At 43.0% G+C, this 18,592-nt stretch overlaps 1 protein-coding gene across 6 annotated transcripts in view; it reads left to right on the top strand.

Moving 5' to 3' along the window:
- The window catches only part of dgkd (diacylglycerol kinase delta), a 31,431-nt gene extending 18,259 nt beyond the window's left edge, over positions 1 to 13,172 (top strand). For 5 of the 6 annotated variants that reach the window (XM_004572560.3, XM_012925117.3, XM_076873542.1 and 2 more), the window contains 4 exons: positions 8,511 to 8,628; positions 8,750 to 8,880; positions 9,054 to 9,153; positions 9,928 to 13,172. In XM_004572560.3, coding sequence (XP_004572617.1) covers positions 8,511 to 8,628; positions 8,750 to 8,880; positions 9,054 to 9,143 — 339 coding nt within the window. In that variant the 3' untranslated portion in view covers positions 9,144 to 9,153; positions 9,928 to 13,172. The remainder of the gene's footprint in view (positions 1 to 8,510; positions 8,629 to 8,749; positions 8,881 to 9,053; positions 9,154 to 9,927) is intronic. The other variant, XM_012925115.3, reaches the window with a different exon arrangement.
- The last annotated feature ends 5,420 nt before the right edge of the window (positions 13,173 to 18,592 follow it).

Here is an 18,592-nt window from a genome sequence, read left to right as displayed (position 1 = left end):
AATGCATTTACCAAGAGCCTGTACAGGGCCTCGGTCTCCTGGTGACATTGTGATATATATTTGTGTGTCATCTGCATAGCTGTGATAGTTTATTTTGTTGTTGTTTATAATCTGTGCCAGTGGGAGCATGTAGATGTTAAACAGAAGGGGTCCCAAGATGGAACCTTGGGGAACTCCACATGTGATACTTGTCTGCTCAGATGTGAAGTTACCTATTGATACAAAGTATTTCCTGTTTTCTACGTATGTTTTGAACCAGTTTAGTACAGTTCCTGAAAGACCTGTCCAGTTCTCCAGTCGTTTGAGTAATATGTTGTGGTCAACTGTATCAAATGCTGCACTGAGATCCAGTAAACTAGGACTGACATTTTTCCACTGTCTGTATTCAGACATATGTCATTAAACACTTTGGTCAGAGCAGTTTCAGTGCTGTGGTTCTGTCTAAAACCTGACTGGAAGGCATCGTAGCAGTTATTCTGTTTTAAGAAGTAACTGAGCTGTTGAGAAACTGCTTTTTCAATGATCTTACTTAAAAATGGGAGATTTGAGATCGGCCTGTAGTTGTTCATTTGTGTCTTGTCAAGATTGTCCTTTTTCAGTATAGGTTTGATTACAGCAGTTTTTAGTGATTCTGGAAACACACCTGATAATAAAGAAAAGTTGACGATCTGTAACAGGTCTGACTCTAAAGTCTTTGAGACCTTTTTGAAAAAACTTGTTGGCAGGACATCTAAACAGCAGGAGGAGGAGTTCAGTTGACCTAAGATGTCCTCCAGGTCTTTGCTGTTAATAGGTTGAAACTGTTTCATGGTGTTTAAACAGTTTTTTGGTGGACACAGTACATATCCTGGATCTGCTGTTGATGTACCAATTGCTTGTCTAATTTTTTGGATTTTTTCAGTGAAGAATTTGGCAAAGTCATTGCAGGCCAAATAAAGAGAGGAGCGTCATGATTCGAAGCTTTAAAAGTCAGTACTAAGATTTTAAAATGAATTCTAAAATGTACTGGAAGCCAGTGTAATGAGCGTAAAACTGGTGCAATGTGCTCTCTTTTTCATGTCTTTGTTAAAAGCTTTGCCGCAACATTCTGGACTGACTGGAGACGGTCATGGTTCTTTTTGCTCAAACAAAGAAAAAGACTGTTACAATAATCTAAGCAAGAAGAAATAAAAGTACGAATAATCATTTCTAACTCAGATTTAAACAAAAACATTCGCAGTTTGGAGATATTTCTCAGCTGAAAAAGGCAGTTCCTAATTAACTGTCGAGAGTGTTGCTCTAGAGACATGGCAGAATCAAAAACAACACCGAGATACCTGAGGCTTGGGTGAGCCTCAGGTATCTCTGAGCCAAGAGAACTAAGATGCTGTTTGATTATAGATATCTGGCTGTCAGGTAGAGCTGCCATAAACGATTATAGTCGACTAGTCACCGATTAATTTTGCGATTAGTCACTAATCAGATCATCATCCATTGTACAGCTTATTGCACCAGCAGCATCTGCTCTTATATAACTATCATTAGCTTACAGCTTTAAGTGTTTAAGGTGCTAACTAACAATAAAGACAAGATGATAGGTTATTAAATTTTAATGAAATTTTCAGATTATTTCAGTGGAGATTAATAAACTCAGCCGTCTGCTCCTTGCTATCTAAAATATAACAGGACACCGGAGTAAATTATCGAGCAGCTCACACAAATCAGCTGTCTGCTTGATGTTTATTCAGCTGTGTAAAAACTATAATTTAATCTCAGCCAAACCGATTTACTCAGGAACAAATAAAATACTAAAGAAAGCCAAACAATATAATTTTTAAGTTATCTAAGTGACTTATATATCATGTTTAACCTGAGTAGCGAAAGACGGCGGTGGGTTTGAAAACGATTTGCCGGGAGTCCGGTGTTCTCACGGCTCTAGTTAGCCTAGCCCCCGGCTAGCTATCGAGCTAGTGGGTAACAGACGTCTCCGAAAACGTCGGAGTGCTTTTGAAAATATGTGGTGTCTTGATAAACCGAGCAGATATTTGAAGAGATCTGAAAATATCTTAAAAGTTTATGACCCAGAAAGAACAGGACAGGGCACAGGAGAGGAGCAGCTACGATACCGGACACAGCTTCTTCTTCAGGGTTTAACGGCAGCTGGCATCCTTGTACATGCAGTGCTGCCATCTTCTGTTTCAGTCCGTTATTACACTCTTAAATCCTACTACTTATTCCTGCGTCTTTTGGGATCTTACAAAGCTTCAAACGACGCGTCGACTATTAAATTAGTCGTTGACGTAATCGTGACCAGTCGACTAATCGTGGCAGCGCTACTCTCAGGGGCAATAATTAATGTTTTTGACTTCAGTTCAGTTTTATTAATATAGCGCCATCTGCTGCAACCGATTGGGGAGAGAGAAGGAAGACAGGATAAAGACATGCTGTGGAAGAGAGACAGAGATTAATACAAAGTATGATTCAGGGGGCGCTAGTGAGCCGACAATGGCGTAAGACGTGTTGGACTGGGCTCCCGTCTAGCTAGTTTATATTTTAACAATTGCTTTTAAAGGCTTATTTAAACGAACTACCACTCCCCGTAACACCTGTGACCGACGAGAAAAAACGGGCCAAGTTTACAACCGGAATGGCATCAAAACTCTGGAAATATAGGGTATACTGGCCCCTCGGGCCAGCGGACAGACACATCCTCGGCACACGCTGATAAAGCAGGCAGGAGCTCGTCGCCTAGCTCGCAGTCAGGCACCGCGATGGAGTATGAAGGCCTGAAATCGGACATCCTCTCCTCTCTGAAAGACGATATCTCCATGATTATCAGGTCAGAACTGAAAAGTGCGCTTGCAGAGGATTTCGACTGCCTCAAGAACGAACTAAGAGAAGTTAAGATGGAGATTACTAACAACACAGCAGCAGTCCGCTCAGAAATTAACAACATCAAGTCCGCTATTAGCGACCTGGAAGAGGGTTTATCATCAAGGTCGTACAAGGTTGTCAGCCTCCAAGAGATGGTTGCAGGATTACAGACTGAGCTGGCTAGCTTAAAAGAAAAGAACAAAGATATGGAGGCAAGAATGTGGAGGTGCAATATTTGTATTGTGGGTGTTGCAGAGGACGCCGGTTCCAGCTCGACCAGCTCAGTTTCTACTCTATTGAAAGAAGTTCTGCAACTGGATAAAGAAATCCCAGTGGACTGCTCACATAGAGGCCTTGCTCCCAGAAGATCTAACGGGAAACCTTCAGTTATCATCGCCAAACTCCATTACTACCAAGACTGCGTCAATGTGCTACGGCAGGCCCAGGAGTGGGGTGTGTTGCAATATAAGGGGAACCCTCTGGCCATCTTCCCTGACTACACCGCGAGCATTGCCAAAGCTCGCAGTGCCAAAGCTCGCAGTGCCAAAGCTCGCAGTGCCAAAGCTCGCGGTGTAATCGCTTTTAACGACGTGAGGAACCTGCTTCGAGGGCATCAAGATGTCCGCTACGGAATAATGTTTCCAGGGAGACTGCGTATATCTTTCAGGGGCAAGAGTAAGGAGTTTTTGGATCAACAGAAGGCAATGATATATGTGAAAAACATTGTCTTTCACAGAAGTCCAATAACAAAACACCGCTCAGGTTCAGATCAGGGAGGCCGTTCCTCCCAGTCACGCCCCTCCGGGTCTCGCTGTTGTTACCCACGTGAGCATTGAAGTCTCCCAGTAGGACAACAGAGTCTCCAGGTGGAGCAGCTTCCAGCACCCCACCCAGGGACTCTAAGAAGGCTGGGTACTCTGAACTGCCACTCGGCGCATAAGTGCAGATGACAGTCAGGACCCGTTACCCGACCCTAAGGCGCAGGGAACAAACCCTCTCATCCACCGGGAAGAACCCCAACGTACCGGCAGCAAGCCGAGGGGATATTAGAATACCCACCCCAGCCCACCGCCTCTCACCAGGGGCAACTCCAGACTGAGACAGAGTCCAGCCCCTCTCCAGGAGACTGGTTCCAGAGCCCAAGCCATGCGTAGAGGTGAGCCCGACTATATCTAGCCGGTACCTCTCAACCTCACGGACTAACTCAGGCTCCTTCCTCACCAGAGAGGTGACATTCCATGTCTCAATTGCCAGTCTTGGTAGCCGGGGATCAGTTCGCCAGGGCCTCCACTCCTGGCCGCCGCCCGGCACCTGACCCCTACGGCTCCTCCTGCGGGTGGTGGGCCCGCGGGAGGATGGGCCCATGTCCCCTTTTCGGGCTGTGCCTGGCTGGGCCCCACGGACTAAGGCCCGGCCACCAGACGCTCGGCCTCGGGCACCCTGCCTGGGCCTGGCTCCAGGGCGGGGCCCCAGTAACCCTATCCCGGGCAGGGTAAACTGTTCCCTCTGTTTTTCTCATAAGGATCTTCTGAATCGCTCTTTGTCTGTTCCCTCACCCAGGACCAATTTGCCATGGGACACCCTACCAGGGGGCAAAAGCCCCCAGATAACATAGCCCCTGGGATCCCTGGGACACACAAACTCCTCCACCACGATAGGGTAGCGATCCTACGACTCTCCTGTCCACAAAACATTCTCTCAGATTACTTTTTTAATTGATAAACGTGCTCTTCCACTGGTTGAAACTTGAGATTATCAATCTATTGTTATTTCAGACCATGCTCCCCTAGTGATGAGAATGCACATCCCTGGTGCCAATCGTATATACCCCCCTGGAGGTTTAATGCTCTTTTATTCTCTAACGAAGTATTCGTGAATTTTACAAAATCTGAGATTAGAGACTATTGAACAAAACCAGACCCCTGGGATGTCTGCTCTAAAAGAACGCACGTACCTGGACCCGCCTACTATCCTCGGAAACGTAAAATTATTGGCTAGAAGTGTATCACAGCTCAGGAAAAAAAAGCACCGAAATAAAGCACCGAAATGTGCGCTGCTTTTCGGTCTGGTTACTACCGTTTATGTCAGAACCGGTGCCATCATGGCACCGGACACCGGTACCCATCCCTAGAGGAGGCGGACACACTTTTTCTCCTCTCCTCTCCCTTATCTTCCCTGCTTAGCTCTTATGTCCTTGTCTAGTCTCGTGTTTTTTGTATTACTTTCCCTTGAACAGTCTCTCACAGTCTGTTCTCTAAAACCTAAAGAGAATTATTGATTTGATCAACTGGTCTCTGAATGCTATTGACACCCTTTTCTCAACGAGAAGTCTGGGCTCGGGAGAGCCCGAGTGCCCTGGAGGGACTTTCCCTGCCGGATACACGATGGACGGGTGGCAGAGGGTCGTGTGCATGGCGGGACTGTCGATCGAGGACGCTGAAGATATCTACCTATTCGGAACCATGATAACAGGGTTCTTGCTGATCGGAGCTGGCTTGGCCCTGGCTTATCGGAGAATTAAGAGAGCAGAACCGGCTGTTCAAACCCCCCCCCCCCCCCCCCCCAAGGCTGCCCACTGGGATTGGAACGATGGGACGAATCGCTACTTCTCAGAACGGGCTCATTGAGAGCAGCATGGTTAAGACCTTGGAGACGCTTACATCTGCCGTGAATACTCAGAATAACACCTCTGAGTTTATATTGGGTTACATCAAGGAGAGGCCTGCTCAGAATAACACCTTTGAGCGAAAGTTGGATTACATCGTGGAACAGCTCACTGCAGTCGTGAGTTCTCAGAATCGGCTCTCTGAGCAAAAGAATGACAAGACCACGGAGCGCAAGTTTGATACCATCATGTGGAAGCTCGCGGTTCTCCAACAGGAGATTGAGAGACCAGTGTTGGAGTGTTAAAGAACAGCTTGAAATTCTCATGAGTTGTCGCAAAAGAAAAATTACCATCATAATCCGGCTACCCCTTCGGCGCCAGCTGTGGGCTCAAGGCTGGAGGCGAACAACAACACCCTGATAACGACTGTGTTGAGTCTGTTCTTCCCATTCCATGCAAGGTCACCTGGGTTGGCTGGAAGACTGTTTACTTAGCCTGGCAGGGCGAAGGACACTGTCTCAGCTGAACTATGGACACGCACACACATACACATACTGATACTGATAAGCACTCACCGACGCATCACCCTCCCTACCCCGGATCCAACGCCACGTCCAACGCTTACCTCCCCTCTGATGTGGACATCGGGTCAGCTGGAGGCGCAGTCGAAGATTGCAGAGGTCCCAGATCAGATGTACACACTGGAACTCTTTCCCATGTTGCTTGTCTGTGTTTATTGTGCTATGGTGTGTTGATATCTGTGCATTCCTGTATTATCCTTCTGTGTTACACATTTCGATGTTTTTTTGAACAACTTCTTTAGTCACCTCAGTATAACCACATTTGACCCTAAACTGGTTACCGAACTCGAAAGGGACCTCTCTATCCAGGAGGTCATGATGGTGATTGGTGGAATGCAAAGTCCCCTGGACCAGATGGTTTCTCATCTGAATTTTTTAAAACGTTTTCTAACGAACTTTCACCACTTCTGCTCTCAGTCTTTTCAGAGTCCTATTCATCTGGCACTCTCCCTCCAACTATGCAAGAAGTGGTTATTTCACTCATTCTGAAAAAAACAAAGACCCTCTCCAATGTAGCTCATACCGGCCGATTTCACTGCTAAACACCGATGCAAAGATTCTCGCAAAAATGTTATCACAGCGCTTAGAGGTCGTGTTACCTGGCAGAGAAAAGGACATTAAAGAAACTGATGGACATTATGGACAATGCCAGGCATCCTCTGCACACGGCCATTAACAACCAGAAGAGTCTGTTCAGTGACAGGTTGCTTCTCCCAAAGACAAGAACTAACAGACTTAAAAACTCCTTTGTCCCATACGCCATCAAACTGTTTAACTCCTCTCTGGAGGGGAGAGGGAGGGGAAACAGGAGGACAAAGGAGGGGGGAACAACTAAGCTGTAGTGCCTCTTCACCTCACTGTGCAATACCTTTTGTGCAATACTTTTGTAAATAGTCAACAGTGCAATAGACCTCAATACTTGAAATGTGCAATTCACTTGTATTTTTATTTTTATTCCTATTTATTCTATTTATCCCCTTCGTATATTTTATTTATATTGTCTCTGTATTTATATATATATGTGTGTGTGTGTGTGTGTGTGTGTGTGTGTATTATATATATATATATATATATATATATATATATATATATATATATATATATATATATATATATATATATATATAATATTCTGTAACTCTGTAACTTCTGTCGGTGCTGTGCTTTTTTGGAAATCGAATTTCCCAGAGGAACCCATCCGAGGGATTAATAAAGTTCTATCTAATCTTATCTTATCTTATCTTACCAACAATCATCTCCACAGACCAAACCGGCTTTATCAAGGGCAGACACTCTTTCGTCAACATTAGACACGTCTTAAGTATAATTCATGACCCTCCCTCAACCAATACACCTCAAGCCCTACTGTCACTTGATGCTGAGAAGGCCTTCAACCGGGTGGAGTGGGACTACCTTTTCTATAGTTTGAGCAAATTTGGTTTTGGCCCCAGATTCATATTGTTGGTGAAAACTCTCTACAATTCACCAATGGCAGCTGTGCGTACTAATAATACGATCTCTTCTTATTTTAAATTCCATAGGGCCACTAGTAGGGATGCCCTCTAGCTCTACTTTTGTTTGTCTTTGCTATAGAGCCCTTAGCATCAGCCATACGACAGGATACCAGTATCACAGGAGTCATCAGAATAGGCCAAGAATACAAAGTTTCACTTTATGCAGACGATCTATTGCTTTTTTATAACTGACCCACCCCTCTATTGCTTTTTTATAATTGACCCCACCCTCGCCTCGAAACTACTAAGCACTCTGCAAAGATTTGGTTCAATGTCTGGCTACATAATAAATCCTCAGAAAAGTGAATTCATCCCAATCAATGCGGCTGCAAAAAATATCCCATCTAATCTAATACCATTCAAAGTAAATAATAAAACGTTTAAATTCCTCGGAATCTGGATCTCCAGCTGTTACAAAGATCTTTATAAAACAAACTACCTGCCAATGTTGGAGAGTGTCTGTGAAGGTTCTCAGTCATCCAGGTCATCATAGTCAAAGGAGCTTAGAAAGAAAAGCGTCTGGACTTCTTTAAGTTGCTTGAAGACGTTTCACCTCTCATCTGAAATCTGGGACTCTCCACCATTTGACCTTAGAACTGAAGAAGCTTCTCGGATGAGAGGTGAAACGTCTTCAAGCAACTTAAAGAAGACGCTGTTTTTGGGGTTGAGTTTTGTTTTTGTTTTTTTTGCAGTATGCTGTACTGCTTGTATGTTTAATTTGTTGTTTGTGATTGTACAAAACCTCTTTCAATAAAAAGACTTTGATTTTTTTTTTTTTTAAAAAGTACCATTCAGTGCAGAGAGGTCTATTAACTCATAGTGAGTGATAAAGAAACACCCAGTGCATCACTTAAGCAAACCGCCTCGAGGTGTTTAGCGGGTGGTAATATGAAAAACACCAACCCAGGAAGCGTGAAAACATTTAATGGCAAACATTTCTGCCCATCTGTCTCTCAGGGTCCACTGACAGATTTTTCAAAGCGCAGTCGGGGCGCCAAGTTCCGCCTCGTCCCAAAGTTCAAGAAGGAGAAGAACAACAAGAACAAAGAAACATGTGCCACGTTCTCTCTGCCAGGTAACATCTGTCTCTCTCTGTGGGATTAAATTCACAGAGGATAATATAGTCATGGCATTTTATGAAATCACTGTTTGCGGTGTTTTCTGTCTGTCTGAACCACTTCCTGTTGATGTCTCAGTTCACCAGTGGGGGACAGAAGAGGTGGGGGCATGGCTGGACTTTCTGTCTCTCACTGAGTATAAAGACATCTTTATTGGTCACGACGTCCGTGGAGCTGAGCTCATCCACCTGGAGAGGAGGGACCTAAAGGTACGCCGCTGGGTCACCGCTAACTGCTGATAGGTATAGGTTGATGTAGCATGGATGGATGGATGGTGAAGATGTGATGGATGGTGGTGATGTAATGGATGGTGCTGGTGATGGGATGGATGATGGAGTGGAAGTGCCTGCCCAGCCTCACTGACCTCCTCTGGTGTGTGCAGGACCTCGGCGTGACGAAGGTGGGCCACATGAAGAGGATCCTGCAGGGCATCAGAGAGCTGAACAGGAGCAGCAGTGCCAGCGAGGCCTAGCTGCTGCCAGGTGACTGCTGCTTTATGTGGACAACCTGACGTTCTCGCTCATGTTAGCTTGGCGCTAACAGACTCAGTGTTGTCTTTGTCACATGGTAAAAGCGTCTGATTCGTCCCAAGTCTGCGGACTGACTGATCTAACTTTATCAGCTAATGTTAGGAACCAACCCAGACAGCAGCGTCTATCATTGATGTCGCCATTACAGAAAACGTAGTCAGTAAATCACACTGAGTGTGTTGTGTAGGTGGTGCTAGCTCTAATGTAGGGTAGGTGTGTGTCTTTGTCATAGGGAAGAGGTCGTTTCTCCGTCGTAGTGCTGCTCTGCCTACATTCCACCTCTCTGTGCATGACCCTCACAGTGGACAGTTAAGTAGTGCCAATGTGGCTTTCCGCCGGGTGGGTGTAGCTTACCTGCTTGGAGATCATGAGTGGTGTAGCTGGAACCTGTCATACATGGAACTGTGAATGCAGGGATCATTTTTTTAACACTGAACACATGTTTGTAGCAGCCTACACGCTGAATTTTATTATGTAACTGTAGGTATGGGTGTAGATGGGCCACCACCCACGTGGCGAATGTTTGAGGTCAACATGTCGCTGTGCCGTCTGGGAAACATCAGCACATTTCTGCAGCTAACTCACAGCTACGTGCTAATGCTATCTCAGGAACATTAGCACAAGCTGCAAAGCTAACATTAGCTTGATGAACACTGTGGTCTTCACTGACTCTGAGCTGTGTTTGCAGGTTTCACTGACTGTTTTTTTTCCCTTTTTGTTGCCCAGCAACAGCTGCCTGCTCTCCTGTGTTGCTATTCACCACTTCACCTACCTGACCTCTGACCCTGGACCAGCGCCTCAGCCTACAGACGCAGGTCCAGGACTCGCTGTGATTGGACTTGGATCGGTCTGTGCTGGTTCTCAGTAACCTGACTGAACCCAGACACCCAGGATTTCAGGAGAAACAACCAATTACATGACCCCACAGTGCCTTGTCACCCCACCCACCAGCCAATCAGCAGGAGGTCAAGGAGGGCGGGGTTTATCATTCAGGACGTTTGTGTTCCTGCAGGCTGTTGAAATGTTCAGGAAACACAGAGCTCTCTCTGTGCATCTCGTGACCGTCTGCGTCATGTTTCAGGAAGTCAGAGAAGCTCCCAACCTGATTTCACAGCTGGAGGAGGAGCCAGAACATCGCTGTTGGTTTGAGTGTCTGAGCATCAGAACGAGAAGACTCTCACCTGACCAATCATAAGCCGTGTCAGTCGCTGCCCGAGGTGTATCCCCACTTTGAAACTCGTCAGACCCAGATCCAGTCTGCAGGACTGAGGTGCCCACCTGTAAGTCAGCAGCAGACCAATCACAGCGTCCTCTGGTCTCTGACACGTTTAACCCTTTAATGACTTTACTTCAGGCTGCTGAGCAGGAACTCTGTAACTTCATCACCAAAGTGTGGACACCTGAGGGGGGAGGGCCTATGTTACCCAGGTAACAGCAGCTGTAGCAGGTCAGATATTTATGTCTTGTATGGAGTGATCTGTGGAGTCCAGAAAGTATCTTTAAGAAGAGTCATGATGAGGAGATGCTGGAAGAGGGGTCCTGTGCCCTTCAGGCCTGCATTTGTGTGGATTCTACTTCTGAGGTTTAAGATAAGCCTTAAGCTCCGCCTTTCTGGGGGCGCAGCATCATGTTTCATATCGTTCTTATCTGTCCAGCGTGCTTATTTTAACACAAACTTATCAGACATGACAGGACCTCCTCCTGCCTGTGGACACTCACCTCAGCCCTGTGACATCACAGGAGCGTGTTGTTTACCTGAATCCAAACGAGCCTTAAACGCACCGTCAGCCCTGCCATTTCAGCTGGACGCTGCCCTGCCGCTGCGATCTGATGATGTCAGCTGCTGTAAATGTTTTGTTGAAAAGCGCAGATGTGTTGGGTTTATAAAGCATCTCCCTGTCTGTCTGTCACAAACACAGCTCCAAGTTCAAAGTTACAAACTCAGCAGAGTTATGTTTCTGTCAAAGGTGACGCGAGACAAGACGCCATCACAAGGCCTGAGGACAGGAAGTGTGTGCGTGAGGACAGGGCGTGTGTGTGTGTGTGGTTCATCCACAGCAGAAATCCCAGCGACAGCTCAGACATCGTGTTCTCCGTCATACGTGTGCTGTTCCTGCCTGTATTTATACGAGCCGGCCGTCATCACCAGTTCTTTGACAGAATGTAATAAAAATCACTCAGACGTGTGGAGAAACGGTGTGTGTGTTGGATGCTGATGTTCCGTCTGTGGTCGAGATCAGAAGCTGCACCGCTTCCGTCCGTTCAACAGTTACCAGTTCGGGACTCGCGGTAATGTTCGCTCCCAGCGGCACAGCGAAGCCGATCGTCAGGTTTGTGACACAGAAGGAAAGAAAAGCAAAGACGCTGTGTCTCATTTATCAAGAGTATCCGCCACAGGACCGCACACGTCTTTGAAACACTGCAAACATCCCAGTTTATGGAAGTAGCATCTGATCCACGAGGTTAGCATCATGTTTGAGCAGAAGTTCAGTCAAAGTAAAGCCAAGAGCCGCTCCTCAGATCATGGTCTCTTCCTCTAGGCGGCGCTGGAATGTGCTCAATACCACTAAGTGATTAAAGTGGGCCGGGTGACCTCGGTCCAGCTCCCCGATCCTCTGTCCAGTTTGCTGATGGTTTTACACACACGAGCTCCACCATGAGGGCAGCTCATCGTTTATACAGGCAGGTTCACAGGATGCAGACGGTTTTCTGGAGATGCAGGTGAAGTTCAGACGTTCAGCTTTGACTCAGTGAGTTAAACACAGACTGCTACAGACTTTATAACACACCGTCATTTCAGGGCTCCAGGGTATGGAAGCCTGTTTCTGCCACTAAGGGGGGAAAAAGGATCCATAACTCAAAATTTTGAGTTATTTTCTTGAAATTTCGAGTTGGCGCTGCCAATCAGTAATCTATGTGAATGATGTCATTTCCTTGTTACCCGGAAGCTGAAGCCCTCAGGTACAAATGCTACAGCTACATGCAGTCATGAATGCACAGATTGCTGAGTATTTTCAGCGTGGCTTCAAACGATGAAATCCTTGTGTTATTAGCTGAATCACATGGCGTTACTATCAGCAAACGTACTCGCGAAAGCGCCAGTTTGTTGCGATCCGGTTTTGAATGCGCGCTACTTTGCACCATATGCTTCCGGGTAACAAGAAAGTGACCTCATTCATGTAGATTACTGATTGGCAGAGCTAAGTCGAAATTTCGAGTTATGTTTCTCCAAATTTCGACTTATTAACTCAAAATTTCGAGTTAATAACTCGAAATTTGGAGAAACATAAGTGGAAATTTCGACTTATGGATACTTGGGTTTTTTGGCGTAAACGGGCTTCCATACTAAGGTAAGTAAAGATAAGTGAAAATAAAACGTTCATTTTTAACACTTGGTTGCAAACCCTCCGCTGACACTGACAGCTCATGGACGTTACCATGTGCTTCTTTGCTCTTTAATGCGCTGTCACCTTTACTGCAGCGGCTCTCAGCTGCTGTTTGTTTGTGGACATTTCTGTCTTCAACCAGTGAAACGCTCGCTGGCTTCAAATCAGCTGACTGAACAATGTTCCCCGTGTCTGCGGTGATAAACTCCGGGGTTGCTTTGGCAGACCGTCGGTCTGTTCTGCATCGACAGAAACCATCAGCTTCATTAACATGAAATAAAGTTGTGTTTAGTCAACATTAATCTTTGTTGTATAACTGCACAACTTTCATACCAACATGATTTGTGTGTTTGTCATTCATGTGAACTCTTTGCAGTCACCTCATGTAAAAATAACACCGACAGTTTGGTTACATTTACACCTGTTTATGTTGACTTTATGTTAAACTGATATGATTTTATCAGAAGAATTATTTATTCTGTCAAGCTGCTGTTTAACATGTTTGCAGTAAATGGATTTTCTACATCCTCTAAAAATCACCTTTAAAACAGTAAGACAATAAACACAAACACTTCTTTAACCAGTTACCTGTGTCCAGCTGGATTTGAACTTAGTGTCTTATAAACTGAAAAACAGCAGCAGGTGTCCCGGAGTTTACCAAAGGACAGCCCGGTGTCATCTGGTTGATTGCTGTCGTCCCCTCAGTGGCTCCTTGGGTGTGGAACGAGTGTTTCTGCATCAAAGCTGAGGAACATTAGGCTGTGTCAGAGTCTGGGTGGCAGTAGTGACACGTCCACAGGACCCCATCCACTGAAGAGTTCAGCAGTTTCCAAGCATCGGATCCAAAAGCCGACGCTTGAGGTCAGTGTTAATGACGCAGCGTCCATCTCTGACAACTGATGTCTTCAAGTTATCAGACATCAGGTGTGTTTATCAGATCAAAACGTGTGTTACATACTGCCATCATCACAGAACATTTTTATAACCATCAAAAACTGATTTAACCCTCTGGAGTCCACGGACGCACCAGCACGTCCAAACGACCTATGAATGAACTTTATTTAGAACAATAACAATGACAATCTCAAAGAGACAAGCGACATATTGAATCATTCAGAACAGAATCACACCTTTTTCTTTTCTCCCGATCAGAGGAATACACATCACTGCCACAGTGCCGTTGGTACACCACGATGAAATCGACAATAACTGAAAGTAAACATACATACATACATACATATATATATATACACATACATGCATACGCACACATCTACATAATAATAATATAAAAAGATGAATAACCAATACAAAAATAAATAACAATAAAAAAGAATGTAAAACAAGGAACAGAAATAAAGGAGACAAGGGGGATCATAAACTCTCTAAAAGTGAGGTTCCATAAACAAGACTCATAACTTAAATAAGGGGCTAAGAAAAATCAAACTCTTCAAAAATCTATGCAATTTGATTGCTTGGGGCTTATTTATTAGCTTCAGAGATTTACGGGACAGGGAGAGGTCGTTTTTAAGAGCAGGCCATGAAGGGGGGGATTTAGCATATCGGCATTTATGTATGTAATACTTTGTTATAATAATGAGATTGTTAACTAAAAACTCACTATTTTTGTCCTTAAGGATTACTCCAATTTGAATATTTTGAAAAGACCAAAAATCTATATATCCATACTGGGACAATATTAGGACATGGAGAGATTTCCATAAGTTCTGGATTGTCCCACACCCATAGAACATGTGCTCTGTTGTTTCCGAAGTTGTTTTACAAATATAACAGTTGTCTAACACAAATTTAAATCTTTCTCTCATAAATTCATTGGAGGGGTAAATATTTTTTGTAGTTCTAAAATGGACTTCTTTAAATTTGGGGGGAATTGGAAATTTTAAATATTTGGTTCTGATCAACGAGATCTCAGATTTGTTATAATCTTTAAAGATGAGTGAATGTTTTGTCCTACCTGGATATAAGGTGTTAACCAAATACCTCCTCAAAAACTGATTATTGCATTTTTCATTAACCAAGTCAAGACCATCTAGTTTAACTTTATGCAAATTTAGAGTCGGTATATTTGAAAAATTGTTCTTTACCGTATTTACAAGGACTGTTGGGACATTCTGTGAGACCTTTTTATAGAGCTCGAACGAGCAACTCATGTCATATTTCTCATTAAGCCTGTTTAATTCAAGTATATCTCCATTTTCATCCATTATATGTGTCACAGACAAAATTTGTTTTGTCATCCATTCTTCCACAAACATAGATTTCCCCCGATTCAATATCACCCTATTGTTCCACAGTGGAACGTTGTGGGGACTAAAGTTATGTTTAAACATTAATTTCCAATTTAACAAAACTCTTTGATGAAATTTGGAAAGTTTTATGGGTAGTTTAGAAATTTCAAAATCACACACTAAAAGGATCCCCCCAACTTTGTTGAAAATAAGAGATGGTATCAAGAACCAGATCTCATTATCATTTTTCAAGAAAGATCGTAGCCAATTAATCTTTAAAATGCCATTCATTATTTCAAAATCGATTGCTTTTAAACCCCCCTCTTCATAGTCTTTTATCAAGTCCCTGTTACTGATATAATGATGTTTATTTTTCCATATGAAATTAAAATTCACCTTATTGATGTCTTTTATAATTCTTGGTGGGATGGCTAGGGAACAAGCTGGACAGATTCATCTGGACAAAGATTCAACCTTGGTCAACATTATCCTGCCGAACAACGTTAAATCTCTCTGTAGCCAATGGTTCAGAGTTTTTTTGCATTTGTCAGTTGTATTCTGAATATTCTTTTCTTCACTATCAGCCATGCATTTAGTTATCCAGATTCCAAGATATTTGATTTCATTTTTGACAGGTATATCATACAAAGAAGAGTGAGAACAATTGTGGATACTCATGAGTTCACATTTGTCCAGGTTCAGCCGTAGTCCAGAAGCATCAGAAAAGATCTTTATTGTATCTAAGGCCAATGGAATTTGTTCTTTATTTTTTAGAAAGACTGTTGTATCATCAGCAAGCTGACTTATTATTAATTTGTGATTATTTATGTCTAATCCTTTGATGTTTGAGTTTATGACAGTAATAGCAAGTAATTCAGTGGCTACAATGAATAAAAGAGGTGAGATGCTGCAGCCCTGCCTGATACCTCTCTCCACCCTGAACCTGGGACATGTGCCTTCTGAAAGAGAAACACAACTATTAATATCAGTGTATAACATAGTGATCATATCCAGAAATGCATCTCCAAACCCAAAATGTTTAAATGTCTTAATAATAAAAGTGTGTTCGATAGAATCAAATGCTTTATGGAAGTCCAAGAACAACATAAAACCATCATCCGTAATTAGGTAATTGTAATCGATGAGGTCCAAAACCAAGCGGATATTATTTTGGATCAACCGTCCTTTGAGAAATCCTGATTGTGTCGGGCTAATTATTTCAGAAATACCTGTTTTTAGTCTTGTTGCTAAAACTTTTGTAAAAACTTTGTAGTCTGTATTTAAAAGTGTTATAGGTCTTAGATTACTTAGTTTTTTCTTATCTTTCCCCGGTTTTGGAATTAATTTTATAACTCCCTGTTTCATTGTTGCCATAAGCTCCTTTTGATTTATACATTCATTTAACGCACTGAATAATAGTAATTTTAGGTCTTCCCAAAAGTGCTTATAGAAATTAGTTGTTATTCCATCTGGTCCCAGTGAGCGATCAGATGCCATGCTCTTAATAGCAAAATCAAATTCTTCTATAGTTAGGTCTTCATCACAAATTTCTCTAAAATTATCATCAATTACTGGAATCCAATTACTGATTTTGTCAAAGAAGGAGGTGACATTTTGTTCTGAGTATGAAGACTTATAAAGGTTACTGTTTAGTGTCTGTACATTCCTCTCCGTTGATTATTAGGTTACATATTGAATTATATTCTTGTCTACGTTGTTCTAGATTGCAAAAATAGGCAGTGCTCTTTTCACCCTCTTCTATCCACTTGGCTTTGGATCGCAAATAAGCAGCCTTGGCTCTATAAAGGTACATTTCGTCCAATTTAGATTGTAAGTTATTAATTTTTTCTTCCTCAGTCCAATTCAATTTGCCATACAGATTCATAAGTTCTTTTAATACATTTGATTCCTCTTCTTTCCTTTGTCTGTTTAACTTTTTACCGAATGTAATTGAGGTTTTTCTGATTCTAAATTTAAGATATTCCCATTTGAGTATCGGTGTATTGATGGCTTCATCATTCTGAATATCTAAAATTATTTTTTAATAGAATTACAATACTCCTCATTTCTCAGCAGCTGAGAGTTAAATTTCCAATAATCCTTAAATGTGTTGTTTTAGTGTAGTGTAGTCTTAGAATAATGGCGAATAATGGCTCTAACAGGCTGGTAGGCTTTTAGCTAAGCTTTAGCTTCAGCCAAGTGGAAGCTAAATTGGCTAGTCATTCATATGTATATTAGGTCGTTATCTGGGAATTCTGGAGGGAGGGGAGTGGGGGGGGGGGGGTGATTGAGGGCGTGGGGGAGCTGCTAAAAGCTGTGAACTTCCTTTTGTGTTTCATCTTGATGCATTTTCAATCATCCAGGGAAATAAATCTCCAAAAGTCACCAACTTGGAGTGTTTCAGTTTGCCATCTTAGGGAGAAATCAACACACATGGGTGTAGGTCCTTTGTTGCTGAGATTTATTGATAAAAACAGTACAAAAAACCAACCATTTGTACACATATTTACAAATAATAATAAAAAGTGAGTGAGTACAATTCAACATTTTCAGCAATCACTCACAATCCTGGCACTGCCATGGTATCCATGGGAGGTCCATGAACCAATGAACATGCTCCGTTTGCTGTGCATGTTGAATAGTCCATTCTTGAATGCTATGAAGCATGTCAAGAGTGATGAAACACAGGAAGCTCTGAAGGCGACTCGAGATCCTTCTCCTGGCCTTAGCCGTTGGCTCTCCATCTGCAGCGTACGCTTCTATTGGGGTGAAAGGGAGACAGGTCCCCACCTGTTCTTCACGCCACACTGTGCCATCTTTCGCTGTCTCAGTCCCCAAACAAGCTCTCTTTTTAGGTGGAGAAGCAGTCTCCTCATCTGCAGTGTGAACAAATTCAAATTGTGAGCAATGGGAAGGTCAAACAAAATCACAAATGCATGCATAGATACTAATTATAATTCCAGTATCTCCTCCTCTGTATCAGAATAATGTCTGAAATATCTTACTTACTAACTACATCCACTTACTTGTTTGAAATGAAATAGGAAATAACATGAAATGAAACTAACCGGAAGACTGATCAGACAGCTCTGAGTCCGAATCCGGCTGAACTCCTAGGTCTTCTCCATCCGAGTCACAAGGGTCGACTTCCCTCAGGATCATTTCCAAGGCCTGCTGAGTGGTGAGTCTTCTCTGCATTTTCTTTCCTTGGAGAGGAGGTCCGTACACCACAGAATTCTTCAGGGCAATGAAGGATTAGGCTAAGTGCAGTGAGATTGTATCATATATATAGGGCTTGGCTTCCTGATCAATGGTCCACTACCAAAAGGAAGCCAAGCCCTGTCACCCTTTACAACAAAACAAAATGTTGAAATTAAACTTAAACTTGGACTGTTAGAGATGACTGTTTCCTTAACATATTGTAAAATTGAGTTGGATACCAACCAATAATCAATACGTGACCTGCTTTGACCATTAGGTTTGTGCCAGGTGAATTGTTTTACATCTTTGTTTAACAATCTCCACACATCTATTAATTTAGTATCATTAGCGAAATTTTCAAATATTGGGTTTTTATGTTCTCTTGAAAATTTTGAAGGCCATCTATCCAACCATTCATCAGGAGTCACATTGAAATCACCTCCAACTACTATATAATCAGTAGGGAATTTGGTGTAAAGTTCCTTTATAACTGTAGAAATTTGATGCAGCAGGTTCTTATTCTCTTGATCATTGTTGTATCCATAAACATTAACC

Source organism: Maylandia zebra, linkage group LG14, assembly GCF_041146795.1.
Source record: "Maylandia zebra isolate NMK-2024a linkage group LG14, Mzebra_GT3a, whole genome shotgun sequence".
Lineage (NCBI taxonomy): Eukaryota > Metazoa > Chordata > Actinopteri > Cichliformes > Cichlidae > Maylandia > Maylandia zebra.
The sequence above is the reverse complement of the archived record's forward strand: the minus strand, read 5'-3'. Positions and strand labels throughout refer to the sequence as shown.